Source organism: Aplidium turbinatum, chromosome 10 (genome assembly GCF_918807975.1).
Source record: "Aplidium turbinatum chromosome 10, kaAplTurb1.1, whole genome shotgun sequence".
Taxonomy (NCBI): domain Eukaryota; kingdom Metazoa; phylum Chordata; class Ascidiacea; order Aplousobranchia; family Polyclinidae; genus Aplidium; species Aplidium turbinatum.
In genome coordinates this window covers 24,508,157-24,522,492 of record NC_137481.1, presented here as the reverse complement: position 1 = coordinate 24,522,492, position 14,336 = coordinate 24,508,157, and the positions used below count along the sequence as shown (strand labels likewise).

Below are 14,336 nucleotides of genomic sequence, written 5' to 3'. Positions count from 1 at the left end.
ACCAATAGATCGCCAAGGACTTGTAATTCGAAATAAATCAATACCACAGAGCTTGGTCTATCCACAGGTAGCTCACCACACCCTACTGCGAAAAGGAGGTAACATTTAGAAATAGTGAAACCGATAACCCATTCATCTACTCCACAACTAGTCTACAAACAGATGCAAAGGCGACGCCAACACAACTTATCTTAAAGAGCTTAAAGCAGATAGCCACTTCGTGGCACAACAAACCGAACGGCAGATCAAGAAATGCTCCTGCTCCTGACTGACATTAGATTTCCATCTAGTTATCGCTCTGGTTAGACTGCAATAGAGATACTTTAGCCGACCAGCGGGTTATAACTTAAACACTGTCTTCAAAATTATTAGTCAACTCCAATCAATTTGTTTTCCTTATGGAATTTATTTTCCAAGTTGAACGAGGAGCAGACCCAACCTGTACGTAAAGAGATCGGCAGCTACAGCAAAGTAGGCCTACGAACAAACTGAAGTCAGGTAGACTCGAGCTCATTTGAAAAATTTGAAAATATTAACAAACTGTTGTGGTGAGCTGACAACTATATGCTGCAGCTGTTAAATTACCAAACACGTAAAAACTCTCAACAAAAAGATCAATTTAAAGGAAGAATGTTGGAAACACTGTTTGCAGTGCGGGAAGGTGAAATGGTTCACAGGGCAGACAACTGAGCAAGGATATGACAGCCAATATCAAATGCTTAGTCCAGTGGTTCCCAACCGGGGTGCCGCGGCACCCTGGGGTGCCAATTGCAATGCTCAAGAGTGCCGCGAGATATTGCAATACTGCAGCCCATTCTTTATTTTAACTTAAACCCGTAAGTGCGGAATTTATTTCTAACCGAGTTCCAGTGCGTATTAAGTTGCGCGTCTCGCAGTTATTCCCAGCTCCTTTCTGGAGGGTCGCTGACGGTAAGTAGATAATCCGCGGTAAGCCTTTGCTTTCTCGCCCACGGAAAACAGCGTGAAAGAGATTTTAACTCGTTGCTGTTCTTTCCATAAAAACGTTTGAAATGCATCATTATTCATTATTGCCAGGTTTCATGATTTTATTTTGCGAAGAATTCGAGAAATCCAGTTTTACTAAACAAGCAGATGCCTCTCCACGACTTTAGGATAAAAATTCAAAATGAATATTCTTGCGTTGGAAAGAAAGCTATTGTGCTTTTGCTGCAGTTTTCCACGTCATAGCCTACCTATGTGAGAGTGGATTTTCCGTAGCGAACTAAAAAACGAGAACGACTGCTTATAGTCGAGGAAGAAGTGCGAGTGGCTTTATCGAATGTGCCCACACATATTAAGGGACTTTGTGCCGAAGTCAAGCCCAAATTTCACACTGACGTTTGAATAACAACATTTATTTACGCGCGCTACCTACTAGGCTATAGGCTACAACTCATTCTGTGTTATTTTATACAGTTATTTGAAATACAGAAACCTCATAGAATTGATCCAGTTTTGCCAAGGTGCCGCAAACTATTTATCTCTTTGATAGGGTGCCGCAAGGTCTAAAAGGTTGGGAACCACTGGCTTAGTCATTCATCAAAGCAGTCTGCCATGCCACTTGGAAGTTCACGAGTTGTAATCCATCTGACGAAGTTTGGAGATTGGAGATAGGTTACAATAGCGAGATGACGTGTTGCTAGGCGACGTGGTGGACGACAGTTTTGTCGACTTTTTCTTGACACCGCCCGAGGTTTCCTTTTCCCTGCAATCAAATCCATTCATGGGTAACGAAAGAAATAATTCGTTTCTAACACTAGTTGCAACGTCCATCTGATGATTTCAAGTGAAAGCAAAAATAAACAGGTTGATTTATAATGGTGCGCGAAACGCCAGTGAAGCAATAAATCAACCTGTTTGTTGTTGTTTTCACTTTCATCAGATGCATGCAACTAGTGCACGACAATTATCCTGATGAACACCCAAGCTTTTCAGTATTCAGAAATAATTCGATTAAATTATTTCCAAAACCTGCTTGGCGTAGGAATCGAGTGCAGGTTTGTTTCCTTAAATCGGTTCATTTTAAGCTATTGCTATTGAGAGACACGACGAAAGGAATAAGATTTTATCTTAAAGTTTGATCCATCACCTCTGGAACGAAATTTAATGACATTTTTAAGAAAGTTATTGGAGCAGTCGGATCAAGTATAGAGCTCGAGTTTATAAACGAGAAATAAGTTATGTAGACTATTCCAAGCATGTTGTTTAAAAAGTGTGTCGCTTTATTGACCTGAAAATTAATCACGGTAAAAAATCTAAAAAGATGAAAGAAAATCCAAAATGAGGAAAAAAAAGTGTTTCTTTAGTTTAGGACATTGCTTCTCAACCTTTTATTGCAACAACATAAATACTTTGCGTAAATTAAACGCGAACCTTTGGTGAGCCAAACTGCTTCGAACTAAAAACGAAAAGTGCAAGTAAAGTTATGGTTTTATTTTTTGTCGATCTACAACAGCGACAGGACTCATTTCTAATTTATATCAGGTTCACGATTTCATCACATTATTGCATGTCAATGTCATACTTGATGAGTTGCAGTTTGTTAAAGTTGCAACGATCTCGTATCCTTATTTGAGATGTCTAGCTTCATATTTCAAAGGAATCCCGGAAATGCCATTTAAAAGTGGTTCTTAAAGGGTGGTTCTTAAAATTTAAAAGGTGGTTCTTAAAAAGGTAAAAATCATTCAGCCCAGTGAAAAAGCCTTTTCAACTGCTACCACCTCATTTGCAAGAAGATGAAAAACATAGAAACACATTGAAATGACATTACTCAACGTACCTGAACACCACACCGGATGGCTTGGGGGTAATCTGAGGGCTGAGCTTGTAGTAGTCTGCGAAAGTTTTTGCAAGATTCCTTCCAACTCTCATGTCTATTTCATTAGTTAAAGCTCGATAACTATATGAGGATTTCTCCCTCATTTCAATTCATTGGAGAAAGAAATATTTAAAAAAGTGTAACAAGAAAGCATTTCCATTTATTGCTTGGAATTGAAACAATTCGGACAAGCAGGTTCATGCATCGCCTCCTTGTACGTTAGTTGATGATGAACCTAACCAGCTCGGTGCAACAAACACAATCGTTAAGCTCAAACGAATCTCGGGTTGAACCAGGGAACATATTTACATAAATTTTCTGTTTTGTATCCTATCTTGAAAATTGACCAATCAGAAGCCGTATCGCTTCGTTACGTCATTTCACTCGCAAAATTGTTTTGCATCTTGAAAAAAGAGTTTGCAGGTTTGCTCGTTGTCCAGCAGGCTAGTAGGGCTGGCAAGTCAGTCATTTAACTGAAGCCTGCTGATACTTGCTCGTGCGTGTCTTGCTCGTGAGTGTCTTCCCGCCATCTTGCGACGTCGCTCCTAACGTGAATCGACGCGGCTTTTGATTGGTCGGTTATCGAGATATGACACCAAATAGAGAACCTTTGTGGCGACCGGGGATGACTATAGTTACGTGCTTCAACTTCCACGTCTGACTTCATAGACACAACGCAATGCTTGGTGGCAGGCTGACTGCAGCAGCAAGGGAAGTGCAAAAAGGATACAGGTTTCCTCAGTGTATGCTACAGGGTTCGGGGATAGACCATTGAAAAAGTTGTAGAAGGAGACCTCTAGAGTGTAGCAGTACGACGACTCGTCTAAAATGCCTCCTAAAAACCTGCAGGTAAAATATATTCGTGTGTGACAATCGTAGCATAGTAATAAAGCAGAAATATCAACCGGGCATTCGTATGTGACAATCGCGCACAAAAATTGAATATATTTTCACGCAACCATCACGCGTAATTCACTGATACTTTGACAGAAAGAGGGTAAACCTATAAGTGGCACACAAATAGTTCGCCATGTATCTCCTGATGCACAATGCGCATGTCGTGGAATGCTTGCTTGATCAATGGGGTTAGTGAATTAGGTTTAGGAGCACTCAGGGGCCAACAACTTGCAGAACACAATGCAAAGTAGACGCAACATGACGTCATGGTTGCGTGGGCGGCACCAACCTCCTTCCTGTGCCAGCTTTGACGACGTCACGATTGAAGGCGGTATTCGCGAAGCTGAAGTCGTTGGCATTGTTGCACATGAGCCTCGGGAAGACAGCCTGCCTCTGGAACCTGTCCTCATCGTCGTATATGTTCCCGTACATGAAGCAGTTGCTCAGCGTCGAGTGAGCGTGGACGTCGATGTAGAAGTCGATGTCGATATTCTAACAATCAACAAAGCCGCTTGTTATGGTCGACTCGAATTTAATGCATTTGCGACCGACATCAAACCACGCTCAATAACCGACCAGCAAAGTTTCCCATGGCAAATTAACGACGGAATGTAGATAGCAAGAACTTCTTTGACTCGGTCTGATTTGAAAGCAGTTTTGTGATAACTTTCACTTTTTTGCTACAAATAGTGTGCAGTTTGTTTGTTTTCTTTCTGAAGGCTGCTAGTATTGTTCTTAGCTCATTTTCCTTGATAGTTTTTATGTTTTTACGCTGTTTAACTGTGCATCACATATGCTGGGGAAGCCACCTATGCAATGGTATACAAAGGAAAAGTTGAAATAAAATATATACGTTGCTGAGCAAACTTGTTTTTTCTGACTAGATCACTCAAAGAACTGCTTGGTTTTACTAACTATTTGAAGACAAATACGTGCCGCAACAATTGTGGAGGAAACAACAAAAGGTATCCATGACAACTCACAGTGTCCAAATGTAGGTTCATCAAATACTGTTTGGTGGCGTGTAGGGTGGGGTGGGCCCACGGGGAAGGGTCCTGCCAGTGACGGTTCAGATCAAATCCCATCAAAGAACACCTGGACAGAAACGTAACAAGAAATATTAAACCAGTGTTGGCAATTCGGTTTGAGTCCAACGGAGATGACATTTAACCCTCCGAAATACTATCGCTGATGTCCTGATGTCGGGGAGTACTTCGCAAATCACATCAAGGGCAATTACACTCATGTTTTACTTTGAACTAATTGCAGCAACATGCTGTAGTGTTGCACTGCGATCATGCAATGCAACACTACAGGAAGTAGCGAAAATACATTTAGTCACCGAGTAACTATTTATGTTGTTTATGGAGCATCGATGCAAATAGTTTAGCTTCAACTCTCTTATTACTGGTAAATGTTGCAGCAACTTCGGGTGGTTACCCCGAGAAAGGTGTTGTGAGCATTATGTCATAATGTGACAATGTTGTCAACTTTTCGCTGGGCAACCAGTTTAAACTTGGAATCCAAAGAAATAAAAACTGTTTCAGTTCAGCGTTTATTTGATTTTATTTAGTCTCAATTTATTAATTTACTAAATATTGAGTAAAATACAAGGTTTCCAGTGAGGAAGATCTTTCCGGCACACGATTAAGGTAAAGTAACGACATTTACCGGTAGTTTCCCAAGTACACCCCGTCCGGGTTAAGCATGGGAACAATCTTAAAGATCAAATTATCCCGCAGCACCTTCGCGATAGGATGGCTTCCTATGATGAAATCGATAAAACCTGTGAAATATACTCGATTATGTCATTATTATACAGAGCTTTACATCATGAAGGGTGTAAATGTAAATGCTTTAGAAGAGAGGTGGGCAAACTATTACCTTTAGGTGGAGCACAGGGAAATGTACCATTGCATGCTAATGTTTTATACCTAGCAAGTTAGAATTAATAGGTTATTTTCTTTTGTCGGACAAGTATGGATAAAGCAAGGACACTTTCCAGAGGGGATACTGATTTTAAACAATAGAATGTGTCATGGTCTAAATCGAATTCATGCAATTATACAGCAACTATCATCACTTGATAGTAATCCATCCTTCGAAATTAGCATATTTTTAATGCGGCAAAATCGTTGCCGACGATTTATAGTTTTTCAGGTAGCAGCTAGCAGTGATTTCACTTTCTTGAATTTCTTCTGCTTAGCTTTGTGGCTCTTTTTTGGTAGTACTAATCAGGGTTGAGAAAAACTCGGGTTTTTTTGTTTTTTTTAAAAAAAGATGCAAAAAAAAGTAGATTCATGCTTATTTCACCTCAAAACTACTTTTTACGAGTGAAGTGCCTTTCACTCACAGTACATGCTTGCATAACTCAATAAAATAATGCACTAGGGCTGTTGTTGCTTGAATGTTGCATCATCCATTAGTTTCAAGATCAAGTTGAATGTTGCATCATCCACTGATTTCTATACCAAGTTGATGCTACCATGGTAGAAATCACATTATTGCATCATTTGTTTAGATTTGAAGGCAAGGAGCATTTATGCCATCATGTTTAAATATTTTTTATCATTTATATATATATTATATATAGTAATGGATGAGCAATTGAGCGATTGCGTGGCCAATTAGGCAAATGCTCTGAAACAGCCGTGCGTTAGAATCCAGAATCTGTAAGTGGTAAATAGCCTCCTAAATTGCATTTCACATCATATATACAGACTACAGTAGAGTAGTACGTTCACCAGTTTAACTATAAGGCCTTCTTGCATAAATGAGTTTTAGTGTAGTATACACAGAGTGACATTACTTGATTTTTGTGTACTGTGCAATATCCACTGCGTTTTCAGTTTATTCTTGGAAATTACTTAATCACATCCTATGTCCTAATTTAAAGTTTGTTGTAAGTGCCTTGTAGTGTTTTTGTAAATTTTTTTAATTTTCCAATAAAAACTGGACAAATATGATGCTCTGGGTTTTTTTATGGGTTTTTTTGGGTTTTTTTAAGTAGGTTTTATTAAAAAAACCCACCCGGGTTTTTTTAGGTCGGGTAAAATACCAACAACCCTGGTACTAATAATATTTATAGCCTTTACGTCCTACCAATTTTTGTTAATACAATCATAAACAGGCATTAATCTTAATCAACAAACCAGCAAGCAATGGCATGAGACGATCACTTAGGCCAAGCCAGAGTTATCAACGTATCTTTGGAACATTGTCTAAATGTAGAAGATGGAGATTGAACAATGGCGACCTGTCCTGTCCAATTATTACTTGCACTCTGTAACTTGCCTTGAAGGATGTGTGACGATGGGGATTCCCCGGGGTGGACACGTCCAGTTACGAAAACCACTTTGTGACGTCGGTTTTCCATAAGGTTGCTATGTGACGTCACAGTTAAAATGTCGAGGCGTCGTTGTTGCTGAACAAGATTAGTCAAGTCTCATTATCCATCGATGCGTTAAATTAAGCAACATCATAGGAATTAAAATTGGTTTAAACCAAACACAAGAAACTTTTATGTGCTTGAAAAAAGACAGTGAACTCCTGTGGTTTTTTTTTAGTCTTGTTCCTTTGTACAATAAAATAAGCTTTTCAGTCCAGTTCTAACTTTACAATATTAAACTTGAGACTTCTAGTATGTCAAAGCATTGACTGTTGCTTATACTGATACTTCCTGTGCAATACTTATATATACTTTGTAATGTTCGATTAGTGAAGTTAATATAGTTATATTATTCTATCCTTTTTATTTATTCTATTCTTCTTGTTTATTCCTTTAAAGTACACACACGGTACCGTGCGCGTACAGTATTTGTAATCAGCAGGTCGCTGCAGCAGATGACGTTTATTAACCAATCAGAAAGGAAAATTTTAATCAGCTGATTGCAGTCATGTGAATCGTGCAGGTTTGAAAGTAAATTAAGTGAACGTTTCGCCGTCGTCAGCGTGGCCTAAAGGGGTTAAGACTAGGAAATAGTCGTTTCGATGGCGTGGGTTCAATTCCCACCATTGTCATTTCTCTATTTTCTTCTATAATTACCACACAAAGTTCAAAGCAAGACAAAGCATCCTTTGTATCAAATGCTTCCTTCCATTTCGTAAACTTTTTTTCTGATCCCTCCATACTATCACTGGTCCAGACCAGGTCATATGCATATAAAATCCTCCCTTACCCCTTCAGTCACAACATCAACTACGAAAGCAAATATAAGGGGTGATAGCACTGACTACTTTTGGTGTAGCCTACCTCGACTGTTACAAAAATTCATATACATGATATAAGTAGCCTACTTGAACCAACTTTTACTTTTGTTCTCGCACCTCCATACATCGACCTCACCACCTTTACTAGCACCTCCGGTATCAATCTATTTCTCATAAGTGGATTTTATTACTCGTATGATAAAGTTTGATGCTTATATTAAAAGCTCCTGATCTCAGGCTTAAAGTTTGATGAGTAAAAACGGGTAAGTGGCAGTTATTCACAAAAAAAGCTATTTGTAACAAAAAAATGGTACACTCGCTTTTTTGCGAACCACTGCAACGTCACACTTCTGCTATGTTCAAGTTGACAAAGTATTCCACTCTGTTTATAAACTCTGTTTGTCAGATTTTAACAAGGTATAAATGCAACTATTACCACTGTAGAAGTGAGAAGGTCCCGTTTGAAATATGGCAACTGCTTCTTTTCAATTCTGTCAAGGTAGGCTTGGAGCCTGGAGTAGGTGTAAGGATAGGAGTAAGAGAAATAATAGACTTCATCGTCATCAGCTCGGTCGAAGCAGAAGGCGAAAGACATGACGTAGTTCTTCCGATGGTCCGGGCAGCGGTAGTAGTAGACTGTCTTCGATGGGATTCGTTGCCTGCGTGGAAGCGCACAGTTACGCAGTGGTAGATGCATTTATGCAACGTGAATTTACATTGTGCCCGCAACAAAAGTAATACCAACACAGATCGCCTCAAAATCTCAAATCAAAGGAAATCACATGCCATGAGTGACATGACGTTAAACCTTGATATGCACATTAGTTGTTAAACAATAAATATAATACTAGTAATACTACAAAAAAATGCTCAATGCCAAGCAAAAAGCCAAGCAGAGCGAATTAAATCATTAATATAGTTATTAGTTTCTAAACCCTTGACAGCCTGTGTCATCCTAAAAGAAGGATCATCAGGTCCTTATTCAAGAATAATGACCTTCTGATGATCCTCCTTTTTGGGTGAAACGGGCTGTCAAGGCTTTAGAGACTAATAACTACATTAGCTGTTACATATTTATGATGACATAACCCACCACTTTGGTCGGCTAGTCGACTTGACAACAGGAGACATGCCTTCCCGGTACAAGCTCTTCGTTTTGCTGAAGTTGACTATGTTGAAGATTACACGCTGAAAAAACATAATCCACATTTGCGGGCGAATAAGTCAACAATATTGCTCTCTCAACGGACTAATACATTAACGCGGTGGGAGAGTTTCAGTACCTTGATGACCTCTACTAGAGCTAAAATGGCGGGAGCATCTGCTCCCTGAAATGCCACCCAAGCCAGGTTGGTCGAAAGGTAACCAGACAAAAAGTAGTCTCCCCGAGCAGGGCAAGAGAGCCCTTTAGCCCCGTAAGATAATCTCCTAGTGCTGCTGACACAAAATCAAACCACTCTCTTCCAACCTGCCTAGAGACATGGAAGCGGTACCACTCTCTTCCAACCTGCCTAGAGACATGGAAGCGGTACGGCTTGTAAAATCACATGGAATCAATACAATGATACCACTATTTGTGGTCCTTTGTAGATTATGGCAAACGTATTTTTAAGCAAAGCCAAACTACTGCATGGTAATGCCAGTTGCCAATCTGATTTGAAGACATTTAACAAAATTATTTTTGTAATCCAACAGACTTCTTATTCTAAACTGCCCATTAATGGTATGACTCAACCAATGGCAGGAAAACAAAACACTTTCTTGCACCGGCAGCAGTCGGTGGCATGACCTGCAGCAATATACCTGATCTTGACGAACGTTCTCGACAGAGAAGTTAAACCAAACTCTAAATCTTGGATTGCAAGTATCGGGTCTCACAAATAGATCGTATTCAAGTTCAGTGATGTAATCAACCCGTCCAAGATTCCCTAATCAAATAAAACATTGTCGCTTACAATTAAGGCATATCTAAACAATAGTCCATAATATTTCAAGGTCCAAAAAAGATAAGTGAATGTTATGGACAGTCCATGTTAGAAATTATTTTTCATCATATGCACTTCGGAGAAAATGAAAGTGATGGATGAAAGAGCAAAGTAAAAAGTAGATCATCCCCCAAACATCGACTCGGATAACCATTCTTTGCAAATCATTTCATTTAAATGCTTATTGACATTTAATACAGTAAAAAAAAATGAATGTCATTATCTCCTTTTTTTCACAAAATTTCAAATACAACTTTTTGTTGAAACTTTCAGTAAGCTATCAAAATTGGACTGCAAATTATTTCATTTAAATGCTTATTGACATTTAATATGTAAAAAAAATGAATGTCATTATCTCCTTTTTTCACAAAATTTCAAATACAACTTTTTGTTGAAACTTTCAGTAGGCTATCAAAATTGGATTGCAAATCATTTCATTTAAATGCTTATTGACATTTAATATGTAAAAAAAATGAATGTCATTATCTCCTTTTTTTCACAAAATTTGAAATACAACTTTTTGTTGAAACTTTCAGTAGGCTATCAAAATTTATTACTTACATAGTTTATTGCCTCATTTTGTATAAACTATTTTTAATTTTTTTAGCAAAAATCATAATTTTAATAACCTACCACTTTCAAAGCAAGCATCAAAAATGAGATGACCCTTCTTAAGTTTTCCACAATATCCATGGGGAAACACTATTAGTTTATTGACATTTCCAACGACAGCGTCATCTCCACCATCTGAACTTCCTAATTGATCAAATAAAATTTGTTGCCATTAGTGGACCAAGACTATCCCTTGTAAATAAACTTGTTAACAAAATAAAAACACCTGATTTATTCTCAGTATGCCAACTGAACATTGTGTGTGTGCAAGCCGTTCAGTTGACATGCTAAACGGAACCAATTATGAACTCGGAACATAACATGTGAATGCGTTATGAGAAGTTTATTAAACACTCCAGTCAAATAATATAAAAAAATTATACATTTAACCCTATATTCAAAATGACAACGTTTTTTAAACTTTTCTGACTCTAGCACCTCTTAACTGTTGTTAACATATAATTATTACTGTTATTGTATGTTGTTTTAATGAAGTGATAAGATAATGTTTCACCATAACGCATATACATGCAGGCCCGGATTTAGGGAGGGGCAGTTGCCTCGGGCCCCCCGACTTTTGAAGGGCCCTCCTATGTGGAAAAAATGTGATTTTGTGTTAATTTTTTCCTTTTGGCCTTTAAAGTTTCTGCAAAATGCTGTGCAGTACTGGATTAATGCTACTGTAGACGTAGAGGTGGTTTTTGCACGCCGTAGGCGCAAAAAATTTTTTTGCACGGAGTCTCCCCGATCTAAAAGTGCCCCGGCCCCCCATCAGCTAAATCCGGCCCTGTATACATGACGAGCCTACCTGATAAATAATCACTTATATATAATATAGATTTTTTTGTCCTAAATGGCTCAGTTTAGGTTATTTGCAAATACAGTAAAAACCAACTAACTCGACACCTGAAGGAGAATCAAAAAAGCTGTTGAGTTACGTCAAATTAAGCAAAACATGGATTTTCCACCAAAATAAGGCAAGCCCTGTGTATTTTTGCTTATTATTGTACAGTAGATAGTAGATACTGTCCATCTGCGCAAGATAGAATGAGTTTGGTATGAGAATATGTTGCTACCATAAATAGAACAGGCATCGCAGAACATCCCATCTGGGAAGCAGAAAATAATTGCATGAGTTTTCATTAATGAGCGAATTATTTCTAGTTATTGAAGACAACAGATGCTTGGACAAGAACAATGCCAGACATGTGATAAGTGAGAGAAACTTATCAGAAAGTTGTCTTGTTTTTATATTTCCATTTTTATGTCTTGTAACGATATCACACTTTTCTTGCAAAGTTAAGCATTTTAAAATTCCAAAACAAAACTTTGTTATCAAATCTTGTTATGATTTAACTGATGATCCAGTTAGGATGCGTAGTGAGATAAAATATTTGAAATAAATTATACAGTATTACAGTAGAGTATACTGTCTAATACTATAGACAGTAGCCTATAGAATACTGTTTAATTTGTTTCAAGTATTTTAGTTTGATAAATCTTCCTGACATTGTCTAAAATTGTAACTCGCACCAATTTTATTCATTCAATAAATGGAAACTGTTTTTTTACAAATAAGCAAATTGAACTTTACAATAATTATACAGTTTAGAAAAGTTAAACAAAAGAGTCAAATCGTGAAGCGTGGTGCTTAGCCGCAAATCTATTCACAGGATGACATTCAGTTGGAAATCCGCAATTCAAACATAACATTTGGTTTGACACATCAAAATTGTCGACTTACACGCATTCCTTTTGTGGGGACTGTGAAAATAGTGTTGAATTAAAGGAAACGTCAAGATATCTGGTGTTGAATTAGCCAACCCTGGCTATGTACAAAACAAATGGCGTTTTGTCAGGACTAGAGAAAAAGTGCTGAGTTAGGCGGAATTTCGAGTTAGCCGCAGTTTCTACCGTACATTTATATAAACAGAAAGAAATGATTAAGAAGGGATTACTGCACTGGTTGATGATATCTGACATACGTTTTTGTTATGAAGTATTGATGAGAGTAAGTAGCATAAAATAAATCAAAAATACAAAAAGTATAATAAGATTGAATATTACCACCAGAACCATCTCGTTTCCTCTCTTCCATTTCAAATTTTACTGAATTGAGTTATCTTGCAATCACTTCGAACGAAAGCTCATTAGTTCTCATATTCATTAAGTATTAATAAAACACATAAGAAGCAGCAATCTATAATCTAAGAAATTTTGTATAATGCTAATCAATAATCAGTAAATGTATTTCAACAGTCAGAGAATGGGATGAAAAGCAGATTTCAGGATGGAAGATGGAAAATGTTATAGGTGGAAAGGGATGGAAGATTTAGATGGGGTGGAAGACAGTTTTACATCATTCTATAATATACCAATTCCATCACTTCCTTTTTAACACGGTATTAAAATATAAAACAAATTGTAAAAAAAATTAGTAAAAGTTTCTGTTTGATTACCGTACGTTTCTCATACTGAAATAATTCGATTAGAATTGAACCAACATGACTGTTGTTCAAACGGTTGTTTGAGAATGAAAAGTCGAAAACAATTACAGTGAAACAAGCATCCTTATGAACAGGGTTGCCAGGTGGCCTAAAATTCTGACAAAAACGATAAATGGGCCTAACTTTATATACTGTTTTTGACAGCTAGCAAATAATTTGCTTATTTTTTAGTGCCATTGTGGGATGTTCTCTGGTATCAGAGAAGGTCTGAAATATAAATTAAACATTTTTCTTATTTGTCCTAAAATGTCAGAATTTCAGACTAATACTGTACTGTCCGAGTTCCTCCAGGTTACCTGGCAACCCTGCTAGTGAGTAGTGCAGTTTCATTTTAGTCATTCAAATGCACTACATCGCTCTTGCATCATTCTATTTACGTGAAAATGTGAACAATTAATCAAAGCACTTTAAAAATCGGGTCTGCTACTATTCGGTGAGTCCGATTCGGTGAGTTCCTAACCTCTAACCCTAACTCTAAAACGGCAATGATAATTAGGCTACGGTACCCAATAATTAAAAAAAAAAATTGAAAAAATCCCCCATCAAGGGATCGGACTCACCGAATCGGACTTACCGAAACGGGCCATTCCGTTAAAAATCAAAGCATTAACTGTGATAATAATATGGTAATAAATCAATGAAGTTGATATATCCATTGCTTCACATACCGGTAAGCTATGGTAGGGTACAATAGACAAAAGTTTGAGACAGAAACAGTAGGCTATTCAAACACATAGCCTGAGTTTCATCCATACACATCTTGGAGGGACGGTAAAAAAACCTGCGGTTATCTAAAAAGAGGTATAGCCTACCCACAAATCAAAATAAAACTTAAGCGATAGAAAAGTAAGTAAGCTTGCCCTGCTACAAACTTCAAATATGCACGAGACAGAAATGACAACACACAAACGCAGCCACTCCTACACTCTACCAACTCACAAAAACGTATTACTTGTGATATAGGTCAGGGCTTCCCAAACTGGGGGTCGCGACCCCCTCAGGGGTTGCGTAATGAACTTCAGGGGTTGCAGAGAGTATACCAATTTGCACAAGGTACGGCATATTTAACACTTCTGTGCGAGATGCTGTGACAGACTGACAGTTATTAACTTTATTAAGAGCCGCGCACTCAATGGGCTGCTCGTATTTTTAAAAATTGATATTGTGAGAGGAATCCCTTTCTGTTGCGTTGTGAACTGGGGGTGGCTTTCAAAAGTCAAAGCTTTAAAATGGCTAGCCAATTAACGTTGAAAACCGAAATCGTGATTTTTCCAATAAAATGAAATT

The 14,336-nt window shown here is 37.9% G+C and overlaps 1 protein-coding gene across 2 annotated transcripts; it reads right to left on the bottom strand.

The window, feature by feature from the left end:
* Nucleotides 1-207: 207 nt before the first annotated feature.
* On the bottom strand, nt 208-12,745 carry LOC145778003 (cytosolic carboxypeptidase 6-like). 2 transcript variants are annotated; one of them, XM_082589383.1, is made up of 12 exons: nt 12,610-12,745; nt 10,564-10,686; nt 9,749-9,873; nt 9,039-9,133; nt 8,382-8,604; nt 7,031-7,160; nt 5,408-5,522; nt 4,720-4,831; nt 4,026-4,228; nt 3,570-3,682; nt 2,801-2,894; nt 208-1,726 (listed from the first exon to the last, which is right to left on the bottom strand). In XM_082589383.1, the coding sequence occupies exons 1-12, from the start codon at nt 12,638-12,640 to the stop codon at nt 1,591-1,593; spliced, it is 1,500 nt and encodes a 499-aa protein (XP_082445509.1). In that variant the 5' UTR covers nt 12,641-12,745; the 3' UTR covers nt 208-1,590. The 2 variants fall into 2 exon arrangements, with proteins under 2 accessions (XP_082445509.1, XP_082445510.1); XM_082589384.1 differs by having other exon boundaries at nt 12,613-12,745.
* Nucleotides 12,746-14,336: the final 1,591 nt, after the last annotated feature.